The sequence below is a fragment of the Mesoplodon bidens genome (genome assembly GCF_964165515.1).
Source record: "Mesoplodon bidens genome assembly, chromosome: 4".
NCBI lineage: Eukaryota > Metazoa > Chordata > Mammalia > Artiodactyla > Ziphiidae > Mesoplodon > Mesoplodon bidens.
Genome location: NC_138160.1, coordinates 145,914,597 through 145,931,400, shown reverse-complemented (window position 1 = coordinate 145,931,400; position 16,804 = coordinate 145,914,597). Strand labels below are relative to the sequence as shown.

At 53.1% G+C, this 16,804-nt stretch overlaps 1 protein-coding gene across 2 annotated transcripts in view; it reads left to right on the top strand.

The window, feature by feature from the left end:
- Positions 1 to 16,091, top strand: part of CERS4 (ceramide synthase 4) — a 40,643-nt gene extending 24,552 nt beyond the window's left edge. Inside the window, exons 2-12 of one of the 2 annotated variants that reach the window (XM_081231669.1) lie at positions 1,609 to 1,674; positions 7,226 to 7,399; positions 9,642 to 9,759; positions 10,109 to 10,227; positions 10,325 to 10,382; positions 10,790 to 10,840; positions 11,200 to 11,292; positions 11,513 to 11,641; positions 11,925 to 12,031; positions 13,767 to 13,923; positions 14,210 to 16,091. In XM_081231669.1, the coding sequence (XP_081087795.1) occupies positions 7,227 to 7,399; positions 9,642 to 9,759; positions 10,109 to 10,227; positions 10,325 to 10,382; positions 10,790 to 10,840; positions 11,200 to 11,292; positions 11,513 to 11,641; positions 11,925 to 12,031; positions 13,767 to 13,923; positions 14,210 to 14,386 (1,182 nt within the window). In that variant the 5' untranslated portion in view covers positions 1,609 to 1,674; position 7,226 and the 3' untranslated portion in view covers positions 14,387 to 16,091. The remainder of the gene's footprint in view (positions 1 to 1,608; positions 1,675 to 7,225; positions 7,400 to 9,641; positions 9,760 to 10,108; positions 10,228 to 10,324; positions 10,383 to 10,789; positions 10,841 to 11,199; positions 11,293 to 11,512; positions 11,642 to 11,924; positions 12,032 to 13,766; positions 13,924 to 14,209) is intronic. The other variant, XM_081231668.1, reaches the window with a different exon arrangement.
- Positions 16,092 to 16,804: the final 713 nt, after the last annotated feature.

Here is a 16,804-nt window from a genome sequence, read left to right as displayed (position 1 = left end):
CCAGTATAGGTTATTACAAGATACTGAGTATAGTTCCCTGTGCTATACAGTAGGTCCTTGTTGTTTATCATGTTATACATAGTAGTGTGTATATGTTAATCCCAAACTCCTAATTTATCTCTTTTTAGAGAGATCAACAACCTGGGCAGAAGTTCCCCCATCCACCTGTCCACCTGTCTATTCTGTCTGGGCCTCCTGAGCCTTGTGGGTCTAAACTAGCCACTGTCACATGCCTGTCTTTTCTTTCTTTTTTTTCTTTTTTTTTTGCGGTACACGGGCATCTCACCATTGTGGCCTCTCCCGCCACGGAGCACAGGCTCCGGACGCGCGGGCTCAGCGGCCATGGATCACGGGCCCAGCCACTCCGTGGCATGTGGGATCTTCCCAGACCGGGGCACGAACCCACGTCCCCTGCATTGGCAGGCAGACTGTCAACCACTGCGCCACGGGGGAAGCCCTAAACATTTTTTTAAACTATCTATTTACAGATGATATAATCTTTTTTTTTCTTTACTTTTTTTTGGCTGTGTCAGGTCTTAGTTGCGGCACACGGGATCTTCGTTGAGGCACGTGGGATCTTTTCATTGCGGCCCAAGGGCTCTTGTGGCGCACGGGTTTCTCTCTAGTTGTGGCGTGTGGGCTCCAGAGCGCGTGGGCTTTGTAGTTTGTGGCACGCGGGCTCTCTCGTTGAGGCGCCCAAGCTCAGTAGTTGTGGCACACGGGCTTAGTTGCCCCGTGGCATGTGGGATTCTTAGTTCCCTGACCAGGGATCAAACCCGCATCCCCCGCATTTGAAGGCGGATTCTTTACTACTGAACCACCAGGGAAGTCCCCAGACACCTGTCTTAAAGAAAAATGCACAACAGGAGAGGTGTGAGTTTACGTATTGTTGGGTCTTTACTGAGGACTATAGCCCTGAAGAAGGCCACTCAGTAGCTCTGAGTAAACAGCTCCAAAGAGGTAGGGGAGTAGCCAGAATATATATGAATTTTTTTGGCTAGGAAATGCATGCAATCAAGCATACATCTTGGGAAAGGATGACTGCCAATCACAAAGAACAGATATCTCAAGTTAATGACGTTCATGCTTGTCTGTGTATGGGGAAGATACACGAATCTGAGGTCATTGAAATTCTTCCTGCTGTGCGTCTGAACTATCCAGGGACCCTTTGATCCAAAGCACAAAACGCCTCATCGTATTTTTTTTTCCCATCCTGAATCCCCCTCAAGGTGCACTGCCTGCAGGTTGCAGTTTAACCCTTTTTATAACTGGATAGTGAGCGACACCCTTTGTTCCTTTTTTTGTTTGTTTGTTTGACACTTTTGCCCACTTATCAGCCTGCTGCCTTTTGGTGTCCCCCCCACGCTGGAGTGTCCAGTGGTGGCGGCTACTACTAATCACTTCAGTGATGCCTGAACCTGGACACCATAAGGCATGGTCTGTGGGCTGGTCCCTCATCTACACCCCTTCCCTGGGGGATTCCATCCATCCCCTGCCCCAACCCTGGAGGAGCTTCTTGTCACCAAACCCATCTCCTGCCCCCAAATCCACTGTCGATGGAAAAAAAATGCACAACCGAAAAGTTGAGAATTATGTTTTGTTCTGCAGACATTCTGAGGACTTCAAGCCCAGGAAACAGCCTCTCAGGTAGCTCTAAGGAACTGCTCCAGAGAGGTAAGGGAGAAGCCCGGATAAATACAGGGGTTTTTGCAACAAAGACCAGGTAGTCAGAACATAAAACGATTACTGTTAATTAAAAGAAAACCAGATAGCTCAAGTTAAGGAATTCTCTCTGTTTGGGAAGATGCAAGAATCTGGGCTTACTGAATTCATTTCTTTGATATGCACCTCAGCTATCTGGGCCAGCAATCTGTGCTTTCTCTTCCTGAGTCTCCTCGGGGTGCACTGTCGGGGGTGGGTGTAGCTAGATGGCAGGCATGCTGTTTCCATCCTGAGTTCCCTCAGAACTCACCATGGGGGGAGGGGGGACAGCAGCTGTAATGTGGTGGCTTGTTGGCTGCAACATCCTTTGCTTACTGATACAGCAGGCAATATTTTTTCATGACACATCTCCGTGGATTTAAACATTAGGCACACGATGACTGACAGTTCACCTTCCCCCAACTTGTCTTGTCTAACACCAAACCCACCTCCTGCCCCCAAATCCATTCACCATCCTGGTTCACCCAGTTCCTCAGACTCTGAGAATTTTTCTTTTTCTGTATTTGACTTGTGATATTGTGATCTATAATGAGAAGTAGATATTTGGCCTTCCTCGGTTCCTGGCACAGAGCGTTTAAAACCCTGAGAATTTCCTAAATGATAAGAGGAATAAAGGTGCCTTTTGTTATGTTAATGAGGTGACTTTTGGAAAGCCCCCCCACTCAGGTCACCTAAGGCTGGGACTGGTTGCCAGGGGAACCAACCTCTTGATGAAAGGGTTGGAACTTTCATTCCCACCCCTGGACCTCCAGTGGCCATGGATTTAATTACTACGACTATGTTATGAAGCCGCCATAAAAACCCTTAAGGATGGGGGTTCGGAAAGCTTCCAGGTTGATGAACAAGAGATGTGCGGGGACTGGTGCATCTGGGGAGGGCGTGGAAGCTCCGCCCCCTTCCCCAATACCTTGCCCTATGATTCTTTCCATCTGGCTATTCCTGAGTTATATATCCTTTTATAATAAATCGGTTATCTAGGAAGTAAACTGTTTGTGTCCTGTGAGCTGCTGTAGAAAATTAATTGAACCAAGGAGGGCTCGTGGGGATCTCCATCTATGTCCAGTTGGTCAGAAGCACAGGTGACAATCTGGACTTGTGCTTGGCGTCTGAAGTGGGATGGGTACAGCCTTGTGGGACTGAGCCCTCAACCGGTGTATCTCCAGGTAGATGGTGTCAGAGTTGAGTTGAATTGTAGGATACACAGCTGGTGTCAGAGGTGGTGTGGGGGGAAAAAACCCACCTGTTGGAATTGAAATCAGAATCATCGACTTTTTTTTAAAAGGTATTTTATTGAAGTATAGTTGCTTTACAATGTTGTGTCAATTTCTGCTGTACAGCAAAGTGATTCAGTTATATATATATACACACATATTCTTTTTCATATTCTCTTCCATTATGGTTTATCACTGAACATTGAATATAGTTCCCTGTGCTATACAGTAGCACCTTGTTGTTTATCCATTCTATATGTAATAGTTTGTATCTGGTAACCCCAAACTCCCACTCCATCTCTCCCCCACCCTGCCTCCCCTTGGCAACCACAAGCCTATTCTCTATGTCTGTGAGTCTGTTTCATAGATGAGTTCATTTGTGTCATATTTTAGCAGAATCATAGACTTTTTCAAGGCAAACTTTTTTTTTTTTTTGAGGGGTAGGAGTTTATTAATTAATTTATTTATTTTTGCTGTGTTGGGTCTTCGTTTCTGTGCGAGGGCTTTCTCTAGTTGTGGCAAGCGGGGGCCGCTCTTCATCGTGGTGCGCGGGCCTCTCACTATCGCGGCCTCTCTTGTTGCGGAGCACAGGCTCCAGGTGTGCAGGCTCAGTAGTTGTGGTTCACGGGCCTAGTTGCTCCGCGGCATGTGGGATCGTCCCAGACCAGGGCTCGAACCCTTGTCCCCTGCATTAGCGGGCAGATTCTCAACCACTGCACCACCAGGGAAGCCCCAAGGCAAACATTTGAATCTGCACAGAGAAAGAGCCCACAACATAGATGCACAACTCAGTGAATTTTCTCTATAATAATGCCCCCTTAATGATGTCCACATCCTAATCCTGGAACCTGGGGATACGCTACCTAACGTGGCAAAGGGAAGGTGAGATTGCAGATAGAATTAAGGTTGCTAATCGGCTGACCTTGAGATGGGGGGAACGATCCTGGATTATCTGGGTTGGCCCCCCTTCTGGCCTCCAAGGCCACTTCCTGTATGGCAACCAACACCCCCCCTCCCCCGCTTGCCATCTTACCTAAAATAAAAACACGGGCCATAGAACTCCCAGACTGCATGAAATGGAGTGTAAAATGGTACAGCCACCCCAGAACACAGTTTGGCAGTTGCTTATGAAGGAAAACATGCAGAATGACCCAGCAATTCCACTCCTCCGGATGGACCCAGGAGACAGGAAAACTTCTGTTCACACAAGACTCGGATGTGAATGCTCTGAACAGCTTTGCTCGTAATTCCCCAACGCTGAATGCATCCCAAATACCCATCAACAAGCAAATGATAACCAATCGTGGTATATTCATTTGGTGTCAAAGATTCGGGAATAAGAAAAAAAGAAGCTCGGGACTTTCCTGGTGGTCCAGTGGTTAAGAATCCACCTTCCAATGCAGGGGTCGTGGCTTCAATCCCTAGTCGGGGAACTAAGATCCCACATGCTGCAGGGCAACTAAGCCCGCACGCCACAACTACTGAGCCCCAGTGTGTGCGCTCTAGAGCCCACACGCCACAACTAGAGAGAGGCCCACATGCTGCAACTAAGACCTGGCGCAGCCAAATAAATAAATAAATATTTAAAAAAAAAAAGAAGGAAGCTACTGATCTTGGAACAATAGGGATGAATCTTGAAAATATTACACAAGTGAAAGAAGCTAGACACAAAGACGGGGTTTGTGATTCCATTTATATAAAGTTCTGGAACAGACAAAAGTAATCCCTGATGGAAAAAAAACCGGAGCAGACGTTACCTTTGGACAGTAGAGATGGAGGCTGGCTGGGAAAGGGCCCAAGAGAGAACCTTGTGGAGGGATGGGAGTGTTTGTGGCCAGAGGTTGGTTTACACAGGTGCGTGTATTTGTCAAAACTCAGCAACTGGGGCTTCCCTGGTGGCACAGTGGTTGGGAGTCTGCCTGCTAGTGCAGGGGACATGGGTTCGAGCCCTGGTCTGGGGGGATCCCACATGCCGCGGAGCGGCTGGGCCCGTGAGCCACAACTACTGAGCCTGCGCGTCTGGAGCCTGTGCTCCACGGCAAGGGAGGCCGTGATAGTGAGAGGCCCGCACACAGCGATGGGGAGTGGCCCCCTCTTGCCGCAACTGGAGAGGGCCCTCGCGCAGAAATGAAGACCCAACACAGCCAAAAATAAATAAATTAATTAATTAAAAACAAACAAACAAACAAACAAAAACTCAGCAACTGTACAGTTAACATGAGTGCATTTTGCTCTAGTAAATTTTACCTTGAAAGAAAAAAAAAACACGTAAGTCAATATCGAACTCTAGTTAATGATCTGCACGCTGAAAATATTTAGGGGTGATGTGACTTGATGTCTGCTGCTTCTTAAAAATTTTTTCTTGAAATATAGTTGATGTACAATGTTGTGTTAGTTTCAGGTGTACAGCAAAGTGATTCAGTTATACATATACATATACACATATATATATTTACTTTTTAGATTCTTTTCCATTATAAGTTATTACAAGATACTGAGTATAGTTCCCTGTGCTATACAGTAGGTCCTTGTTGATTATCTATTTTATATATAATAGTGTGTATATTTTAATCCCAAGCTCCTAATTTATCCCTCCCCCAACCCGAGCTGCTTATTTTGAAATGCACTGAGAAATGCACTGGTGGGTGGATAGAGGGATGGATGGATACATGGGCAGATGTGTGATGAAGCAATAGACCACTTACTGGTTCTCCAACACTCAGTTTTACTCAGTCCTGCCTCAGGGCCTTTGTACCTGCTGCTCATTTCTCTGGAAGGCCCCTCCCAGCCCCCTTCGCAGCACCACTACCTTCTTCTGCACAAACCCAGGCCCTCCTCATCTCTAGGTCTCAGCTCAGATGGTGTATGAGCTCAGACCTAGCTCAGACCTTCCTTGATAAATCGCACCACCCTGTTTATTTTCTACCAGACCCATCACACTGTGTTATTTATTTATGAATCTGTTTACTTGTGTATTGGTTGCCTCCCCCTGCTGGGCTGTGAGCTTCATGGTGACAGGAATGTGTCTGCTTTGTTCCCTGCTTGCGTCCCCAACATCCAGCCCCAGGCTGGCATGTACAAGCCGCTCAGAGAATATCTTGTGGATGGATGGATGGATGAGTGGATGGGTGGGTGGATGAACAGATGGATGGACAGATGGCTGTACGCATAGATGTGCAGGTAGGCAGGCAGATGGCTGGATGGATGAACAGATGAATAGGTGGATGGATGGATGGATGGATGAGTAGATGGACAGTGGGTGGATGGATGGATGGATGGACAGACAGGTAGACAGACAGGTGGGTAGATGGATGTATGGATAGGCAGATGGATGGATGGGAAGATGGACAGGTAGGTGGGTGGATGGATAGATGGCTGGCTGGCTGGCTGGCTGGCTGGGTAGGTGTACAGGTGGGCAAGCAGACGATATGGCTGAATGGATGAACAGATGAATAGGTGGATTGATGAACAGATGAGTAGATGGACTATGGGTGGGTGGGTGGGTGGATGGATGGATGGATGGACAGACAAGCAAATGAATGAACAAACTTTGCAAGTGGGGACCAGTGTGGGGTTAGGGCACTTAGTCTTAAATCTTGGGAACAGGAGAAGCTATTTGGGCTCATCAGGACAGCTGGGCCCCACTGCAGCTCCCCAGAAGCTCTTGGTGGAAAGTTGGCCCACCTCAACCACTGCTTGATTATCTGGCAGCAAGCTCGATCACGCAGTAGGCTCTCTTGCCAAGCTGCAGCCGGGCTCTTGGGATGGCGAGCGAGATAGCCGACATTCACACCTCAAGGGGAGTCCATGTGTGGATGGTTGGCCAGGGAGAGAATCGTGGATTTCCTTAAATCCTTCATCTTTGGGCTGTATCAGAGGCACCTTCCCACAGTGGCAGAAGACCTTCCCAGACATTTAGAGAACTCAGGTTCGTGACCCCGATCAGCCACTCCCTTGATTCTGGCCACTGTTCTCATGTCTGTAGAGTACAGAATAATAACTACTGTCATGAGCTGTATTTAAGGGTCAATAAGCACTGGGCTAAGCACTTTGTGTGCCGTATCAGGCTGGGCTGAGAGGTGGGTATTACTGTCCCTATTTTACAGATGAACTTGAGATTCAGAGAGGTCAGGTCATTTGCCTGAGGACACCCAGCCCAAGTCTGTCCTTAACACTGGCTCTAATAAACTTCAGGTTGCTAGGCACTGGGGGGTGTGAGGGCGAGGTGCTGGGCCCTCCCACTACCCGTCCTGTGTGCCAAGTTCTCCATTAACTGGACCGTGTGTCCACAGTATGTGGTCCAGCCTGAATGAGTGGCTATGGCAGGAGAGGTTCTGGCTACCACCCAACAACTCGTGGGCTGTACTGGAGGACCGCGATGGCCTGGTCTACGCCCACCCCCAGGACATGCTGATGGCCCTGCCCCTGGCTCTGGCCCTGGTGGCTGTGCGCTTCGCCTTCGAGAGGTGAGTGTCCGCTGTGCCCTGGCAGGTTGAGCCTGTCATCGCTCGTGTGTGCGCAGCACCCGCCCTGTGCTCTCCCATCTGTGTGATTTCATCCTCATGTGTCCCCGGACGGAGCCTGGCTTTGAGTCAGAGTGCTTTTTTGGGCTCCATCCTGCCCCCAGCTGCCACCACCCCCGCTCCGATGGTCTCTGATGCCTGGAATGCTGGCTGCAGCTCAGGTCTGGGTGTGCCAGCATCTTCAGAAAACAAGTGGGGGCCCTGGAGGGGATGTGCCTGCTTTGCTGACCTAGGATGGGTCTGCAGAGGCCAGTGAGTAAGCAAAGAAACTCCTGCCCACTCCCTCCTCCCTCTGTCCTGTATGGGCACCTCTCCCCCATCCCCACCTCCTGCCCTCTCCCTTACCGCCTTTTTCTCCTGCTCCCCTTTCTAGCCAAAGGAAGGGGCATAGGCACTCCAGCCCCCCTTTGGGAGCCCCCTCCACTCACCCCCAGCCTCCTGGAGCCTGGCAGCCGGCCCCCGAGTATATGCCGCCTGCCCAGGTTCCCAGTGCCCTCCTGGTTGCCAGACCCCATGGATTTTTAGTCATTTCTCACGTGACCCAAACGCTGCCCCAAACTGGAGTTCCTTCTCCTTCTCTGGCTGTCCATCTCTTGGGTCCCTTCCCTCTGACCTAGGTGGTCCCACCCTTTTCTACATGACTAATGCTGCGGTTACAGCTCCCAGACCTGCCTTGCCCCCATGGCCTACCCCCACTGGGCCTGCCCCCCCTTCCCCCAGCTTCCCCCTCCATGCCTGAGAGCCCCTCCCCCTCCCCTTCCTCCACATCTCACATGTTGTTTCAGGTCCCCCACCTTCTTTGCGACCCCCCGGCCTTTGCACTCACTCCCCTGCAGTTCCTTCAAGGCTGGGTTCCAGGGAAGCCTGCCCTGACCCTCTCCCCACAAAGCCCTTAACCCCCTCTGGCCCTCACTTCGGGTCCTTCCCTGTGTCCCACTCTTTGACCACAGGGACGTGCGAGCATTCTACACTTTGCTTTGTCTCTCCCACTCATGAGGCGCTTCCTAGGGTCTGGGCTCCCAGGACACAGGCTGGACATGGGGAATCCAGGGCATGTCCACTGACACTGTATTTACTAGACACTCTTTGGGTTCTTCCTCTGTGCCACCCATTGCTCTAAGCAGTTTGTGTGTCTTAACTCACCCAGTGAGGTTGTACTGTTATTATCCCCATTTTACAGAAGCGGAAATGGAGGCACAGAGAGGTCAAATGACCTGCCTGAGGTCACACAGCAGGTAGTTCAGCGAGGGTCGAGGCTTTGCCTGAGGGATTCTGGGAGGCCCAATTCAGCCAGGCCTTGAAGGCTGGGTCTATTTTCCCACCTATTTAGCCAATGGCTCCAGCTGAGGTGGCAGTGTTAACTCCTCCCAAAGGCATCCCTTGCCTTTCTAAAGGGCAATGGGGTTGGAAGTAGCTTTTCTGGGGTCAAACAAAGGCAGAGGTTTTCCCTGTTAAGGGAAAATGAATCCTGGGTTTGCCATTCACTTGCTGTGTCACCTTGAGCGTGTTTCTGGCCTCTCTGAGCCTCAGTTTGCCCATCAGGACAATGGGGACAATACTAGCGTTAAGTGAGCTAGCACACGAGGTGGACTTGGACACGTGCTTGGCAGATCCTAAGCGTTCAGTAAATGGCTGTCATGTCCCATCCCCACCCCCGCCTGCCCCCCAACACGATTGAGTCTGGAATAATTTCCTTGCTGGGCTGCTCTGAGCCTCAGTTTCCCCCAATGAAAGGTGATATTAGGATGGTGGACATGCAATTTGGTCCCGACCGCTGCTCTTGGGGGCCCCCCTGTGGGCAATGTGGTAATTGACTCACCAGGGTCCCGGCTCCTCCAAGTGTGCACAAGGGAGGGGGGGATGCTGGGTGGAGGGAGGCCTGAGAAGGAGCAGACCTGCTTCTGCCCACGCGGGGGGGCCCCCAGCCTGGTAGCCGGGCAGATCAGCACCCAGGCCATCATGAGACAGGCATCGAGGGGACTCTCATCCCTGGTTTGGGATGGAGTGAAGGTGTCTGGGTACCACCAAAGTTGTTCATCCCCCATCCTGAAGACCAATCCAGCTTCCTCTCTTAGGTTGGGCGCAATGCAGCAGCCAGGCTACCGCCTCCAGGGTCCTAAAATGCGGCCCAGTGAGCCCCCGTTTCCCTTCCTGGACTGACAAGCTGTGTCTCCCCTACACCCAGATTCATTGGCCTGCCCCTGAGCCGGTGGCTGGGTGTGCGGAACCAGACCAGAAGGCCGGTGAAGCCCAATGCCACGCTGGAGAAACACTTCCTTATGGAAGGGCAGAGACCCACAGAGGTGAGATCCCTGACCCCCTCCTCCCTCCCCATTGGCCTGCTTGGGTCCCCTGGGGGAGGTTCTAGAGGGGGTGCAAGAAAACCTCTGTGGGAGGCTGTCCCCACCCCCAGCCCCTTGAATCCCAGTTCCCATCAGCCTGTCTGTGAGCAGGGCTGGGTTTTTATAAGGCCTCTTTTTGGGGGGACCCCCACCCTGTGAAACCCCCTACTCCCCCATCTCCAAAGGTAGAGCACCCCACAGGCGAGGCCTGGGGCTCTAGGGGAGGGGGGGCAGAGCTGGGTCCCGCCTGTCCTGGGACAGGGGCAGGAGGCCACCTCTGTGACCCTGGCCCCCATCACTCCCTCCCCAGTCCCAGATGAGCCTCCTGGCGACCCAGTGTGGGCTCACACTGCGACAGACCCAACACTGGTTCCGGAGACGCCGGAACCAGGACCGGCCCTGCCTGACCAAGAAGTTCTGTGAGGCCAGGTAAGCCCAGGGTGGGGCCGGGAAGGGGGAGTCTGGGGGTGCGGCAGGGGGTCTGGTCCTTTGGCAGCTGCCTCAGGGGCTCCCTCCCCGCCTGCAGCTGGAGGTTCGCCTTCTATCTGTGCTCCTTCATCGGTGGAATCTCGGTTCTTTACCACGTGAGTGTACCTGACAGCTCACCTGCCCTATCCCTCAAGCACCTAGTATACGCTGGGCCTGGATTGGACTGGGGAGGGGTGTGTGGGGTTCGGGCCGAGGGGCAAACATGTGCTAAGGCACAGAGAGGGAGGGTGGAGGGAGTGAGGCCAGGTGGTGGTCACTGTTCACTCGATGGGTGCCTGTTGAGAGGACCTACTGTGTGTCAGGGCTGGGGATTCTGAATCAGCCCCTGGTCTACAGTGAGAGCAGAGTTGCAACCAGGCAGGAAACAGCCGGCCTGAGTGACAGCAGCACGTCAAGGGCCAGGGAGGCCTGAGGAGGCCCCAGGCCGGGGGCTGGGGGGCTGGGGGGCTGGGGGGCCTGGGTTCTAACCTCTGGACAACTTCAGACTCCCGTGTCCCTGCAGGAATCGTGGCTGTGGACACCGGTAATGTGCTGGGACGGTTACCCACAGCAGGTGAGTGGGAGGGGTGGTGTCTGGAGGCTAGTGGGAGGGTCAGGGCAGTCAGAGTTCCTGTGGCCACAGGCAAGAGCGCCAAAGCTGGACATCACACCATCATTCCCCCCCTGAATCCCACTCTGTTTTTTGGCTCCCGTGTGGAATGGAGAGGGGCCAGGAGTCAGGACATACTGGGAGCAGGAGCTGCCACAAAACCACTGCCCTTGATTACCTCTAAGGATGGGGAGCTCATGCCTTCCTCACTCACTGGGATTCATGTGTCATGGGTTTGAGCAAATGGGGAGGGGCCTACCCCACGCCCCATGTCCCGTGGGAATCTCCACTCCCCACAGCTAACCTTGCACTCCCTGCCACAGCCCCTGAAGCCGGCCCTGTACCACTGGTATCTCCTGGAGCTGAGTTTCTACGTCTCTCTGCTGATCACGCTGCCCTTCGACACCAAGCGCAAGGTGAGGCCAGACCAAGAGTCTGGCCTGGGGCGGTCATGACCCAGTTCCAGGAGGAGAGGGGTGGCCTCACCCCACACCCCGAGACCCTTGGTGTCTCAGGCAGGAGGCATAGGGTCCACATGCCAAGCAACCCCCTGGGAGGGCCTGCTCCCAGCCCTGCGGGGTGGGGCCCCTCCGGCCCCCCAGCCTCATCCCGGCTATGACCCTCCGTCTCCCGCAGGATTTCAAGGAGCAGGTGGCACATCACTTTGTGACCATCGCCCTGATCGTCTTCTCCTACAGCACGAATCTGCTGCGCATCGGCTCTCTGGTGCTGCTATTGCACGACTCCTCCGACTACCTGCTGGAGGTGCGCCTGGCGCGGCCCCCCCTCCCAGCCCCCCCCCCGCCCTCCCAGGTACCCCTGGTGTTGAGGCCCACCCCGTCAGTCTTCCTGGGAGGTGAGGCCCCACCCCCGTCATCCGCAGACCACGCACTTTCTACCTTTCTAGGCAATTCCTAGAGATAAGACCCGCCCCAATTCACCAGGCCCAGGCCGAGGCACCTTTTCCCTGGGGGGAGGCCCCGCCCTTCCCGCGTGTTTCTGCCGCCGCCCCACCCCCAGGTGCATTTCTCTCTGCTGTCCCCTCCAGGCCTGTAAGTTGTTCAACTACACGCACTGGCGGCGCGTGTGCGACGCTCTCTTCATCATCTTCTCGCTGGTCTTCTTCTACACTCGCCTTGTGCTCTTCCCCACCCAGTGAGTCAGCCCTCCCGCTGGGGCTTGGGGAGGTGGGGGGTGGCGGGGCGGCGGAGATCCAAGCCCGCCTCACCCTCCGTTCCTCGGTTTCCCGATCCAGATAGCTGGGGTGTTGGCTGGGAGGTTTCCAGGAGGAGCAAGGAAGGGTGTTCCCGGCACAGGGCACAGCATATGCAAAGGCCCAGAGGTAGGAGAAACCGAAAACTGGGCTTAGTCATCATCCCCTGCCGTGTGCCTGGAACATGGGTTGGGAGACAGCGTCGTTGGGCCCCACTCGCTAAAGTCTTTGCCTGGCAATTTGATGAGCCTGTTGCAACAAGCAGAGGGAACAACGTGAAGGTCCCTGCTCACCTGGAGCTGACACTGGCAGATGGGGAAATATAATAAGGCAAACAAGTAGACTATAGAATATGTGAGGCAGTGCTCGTGCTAAAGAGAAAAAAAGTTGGGAAGGTCACAGGAACTGTGTGGATAGCTGGAAATAGGGTGGTCGGAGAAGGCCTCACTGACAGCGTTCATACAGAGACTGGAGGGAGGTGAGGGAGAAAACTACTGATCACAGGGGGAAGAGCATGTGCAAAGGCCCTGAGGCAGGACCATGCCCAGCATGTCGGAGGAACAGAGAGAAGGCCCGTGTGGCAGGACCAGAGTGAGCAAGAGGGAGAGAGGGAGGAGGGGAGAGCACAGAGCTGACGGGAGAGAGTATGCAAGGTCTTACAGGCCTTGGGGAGAAGTTGGGCTTTTATCCCAAGCCGGGTGGCGAGCCCTGCAGGGTCCTGAGCAGAGGATGGGTGGGAGCTGACTCCAGTACTCACAGGCTCCCTCTGGTGGCTCCCGGGGGAATAGCTGGTAAGAGGTTGGAGCAAGAGCTGGGGGACCAGGGCGGAGGCGACAGCACTGGTCCGGGTGGGCAATGCTGGGGCTCGACCAGTGCAGTCGAGAGAAGTGGGTGGACTCGGGGGTGACTCGAGGGTCATGAGATGGCAACGGGCTCAGAGTTACTGCTTGAGGATCAGGAGCTCAGCTCTGGCTGTGCTGGGTTTGAGGGGCCTGCAACACGCCCCTCAGGCACCACCACCGAAGTGTGTGGAGGAAGCGGTCAACACCAGCCTGGGGTTCTGGGAGAGACGTCCACGTCCAGTGTTTGCAGTCACGAGACTGGACAGGGTCACCGAAGACCAGGGGTGGACAGAGAGGCCCAGTCCTGGGGCCCCCTGCTGTTTGCAGGTCGGGGGAGCCTGCAGAGGAGATGGAGAGGGAGAAGCCATGAAGTGGGGACATGGGAGTGTGGGTCCCTGAAGGCACGTGAGGAAAGAACATCAGGAGGAGGGAGGGCCAGCTGGGTGCCTGCTGTCTGATCAAGGCAGGTCACTGATGACCCTACAGCTGATCTGGGTGAAGGTGGTAGTGGGAGGGAAAGGGGAGGGATCTGAGAAGGTGTGAAAGGACCACCCAGGAGAGCTGCTGGGACACTAAGCACCCCCTTGGGGTTTACAGTCACAACCGGCCAGTTGTCCAGCTTGTTCATTCTTTGAATTTAATATAACCAGGTGAGGGGGGGTGGGTACTTAAATGCCCAGCTGAAGGGCACAGGTATCATTCTTTGGGGGTGGGTAATGGGGAGCTATAGAAGGTTCTGGAGCAGGGAAGGTCATGCAAGTTAGAGATTCCTAGGACTGGGGGCAACAGCAGCCAGTGAACCCCTGCCTCTCTCCCTCCTGCTCACCCACCGTAGGATCCTCTATACCACATACTACGAGTCCATTGCCAACTCGGGCCCCTTCTTCGGCTACTACTTCTTCAACGTGCTTCTGATGATGCTACAGCTGCTGCACGTGTTCTGGTCTTGCCTCATCCTTCGCATGATCTACAGCTTCATAAAGAAAGGCCAGGTAGGCGGTCCAGTGGGTAAGGCTCCACCTTGTCAATGCAGGGGGTGTGGGTTCGATCCCTGGTCGGGGAACTAAGATCCCACATGCCGTGCACATGGCCCAAAACTTTTTATAAATAAAATAAATAAATATTAAGTAAGTAAATACATATAAAATAGTTTTAAAAAAAGAAAGAAAAAGGAAGACCAGGTAGGGCCGGGCAAGGGTTGGCTAGCTTGTGCCTCCCTGGAGCCCCCAGCCCAGTCCAGCCCCGCGCCGCGCCTCCTCCCTCCTCCCTGTTCCCCAGATGGAGAAGGATGTTCGCAGCGACGTGGAAGAGTCAGACTCCAGTGATGGGGAGGCAGCCCAGGAGTACCCGCAGCTGAAGAACAGGGCAGCTCACCGGCCTGGAGCAGCCCCCACTGATGGCCCTCGGAGCCGGGCAGCCAGGCGGATGGCCAACGGGCACATGCCAGCCACGTAGCCGGCCGAGGACTGACCACAAGGGGCTGCCCCAGTGCCTGGCAGCTCGGATTCGTGGGGCGGCTAGACTGGGGACCCTTGGGCCGATTCTGTGGAGACAGGGAGGGCCCCACCCCAGGGGCTGATGATCTGTCTCCAGCCCCTTCCTTCTGCCCACCCTCCCTCCTTCCGCCAGGCAAATGGACAGAGTTGCGGCCGGGGGAGAGAGGGGTGCAGGCAGCCTGGCAACTGTGAAGAGCCCCAGGCTGAAAGGGGATCCAATAAAACTTGACCGGAGCCAACTTCTCTGCCTGAGAGCTTGTGTCCCTGTCACAGCTCCTCATCCATCCCCAGAGGCCCCAAGGCAACCAGGAATTACATACCTCACCAATGGGTCACTCACTGCCACCCCAAGACACATGCCCACCCCCAGGGGACCCAGACAGTGAGCAGCGCATGCGGACCCCCTTGGGTGAGTCCCCGACTCCCAGCCAGAGCCTCAGCCAAGCTACCTCCTTCCACCCCAGGGCAGCCCTTAATCAGCTACTCACAGACCTTGCATACAGATGAGCAGGTGCTGGGCTCAGACAGGTGGAGTCCTTTGCCCAAAGTCACACAGGTCCAAACAGAAGGGCGACGGGGAGACTCACACCTGTTCCTGCAGCCCCTGCTCAAGCCTGGCAGATCCCCGTCCTCAAGGTCCCCAGGACCTCCCTGGAGACAGTGAAATAGGACTTTGTGGGATGGCAACTTCCTGCAGGCTTCCCAAGGGTTCAGCTGGGTGACTTCACTGTCTCCTCAGGAGCTCTGCAGGAGGGTGCCCGCCCCTCACACACACCCCAGAAAAAATCACTGCCACAAGGTCCCATGCAGGGCCAGAATGTGCTGCCTTCAGGGGAACACCAGAGACAGGAGTCAGAGAAAGGAGAGAAAGGGTGGGGGGACAGATCTCACCTGTGCTTCTCAACAAAGGAGAGGATGGGAGTGGGGAGAGATGGCAGAGAGAAAGGTCCCTGCTGTGTCTCCACTGAGAAACAAGGATGGAGGGAGAGGAAGGTGTTACATATGATCCAGCAATCCCACTCCTGGGCATATATCTGGACAAAACTATAATTCAAAAAGATACATGCACCCCTATGTTCATAGCACTATTCACAATAGCCAAGACATGGAAACAACCTAAATGTCCATCAACAGATGAATGGATAAAGATGTGGTACATATATACAATGGAATATTACTCAGCCATAAAAAAGAAGGAATAATGCCATTTGCAGCCACGTGGATGGACCTAGAGGTCATCATACAAAGTGAAGTAACAAAGAAAAAGACAAATATCATACAATATCACTTACATGTAGAATCTAAAAACAAGGATAGAAATTAACTTATCTACAAAACAGTAAGAGACCACAGACATAGAAAAGCAAACCTATCGTTACCAAAGGTGGGGGGAGGGATAAATTAGGAGTTTGGGATTGGCAGATGCAAGCTATTATATATAGAATGGGTAAACAACAAGGTCCTACTGTGTAGCACAGGGAACTATATTCAGTATCCTGTGATAAACCATAATGGAAAAGAATATGAAAAAGAATGTATATGTATGTATAACTGAATCACTTTGCTGTACAACAGAAATTAACACGACATTGTAAGTCAACTACTTCAATAAAATAAAAATGTTTTAAAAACAGGCAGGTGTTAGAATCACTGGAAAGAGGGACTGGAAAGATGAGAGAGGAGGGAACAATTAGAAGAGCTGAGATGTCATGGGAAGTAGGAAACAAACAGGAAAAGAGAAGGGACAGTGGGGGAGGTGGAAGAAAAGGTGGCATTGGAGAGACACCGGAGATGAGAGGGGAGAGAGCAGACTAGGAGCTTGGAGGATGTGATGTCAGAAGATGGTGAGACCTGGAGGGAAGAAAGGCAGAGGAGAGAAGAGAGAGAAATGGGAAAAGAAGAGGAAAAGAATACCGAGGTGTGAAGGGCTTCTCAGACAGAAATGTGAAGTGAGGGAGAAGTAGATCCTAGGAGGAGGAGCGAGGGATGAAAAGATGAGCAGGTGGTCCACAGGGGAGAGATGCAAATGGCTTGGAAGCAGATAAAAAGATGCTCAGCCTCACTCCATCTGAGCGCAGCGCAAATTAAACCTACAATGCAATGTCAATTCTCCCTGGCTATCCCCGGCAAAAATACTCAGTGACAGCATCCTCTGTCGGTGAGATTTGCAGGGAAAACGCCTCTGTCCTGGAACACGCCTCTCCCACCACCACCACCCTTTTCTCTTTATCCCTAAAAATACGTCTAGATCTTCCTAGTACACCTACAGCTCAGTAGAAGGACAACCGACCTAAAAATAAAATAGGAGCAAAAACCACAATGGACACTTACAGAAGAGAAGATACTTATGGCCAATAAACGTATAAAGACATACTCA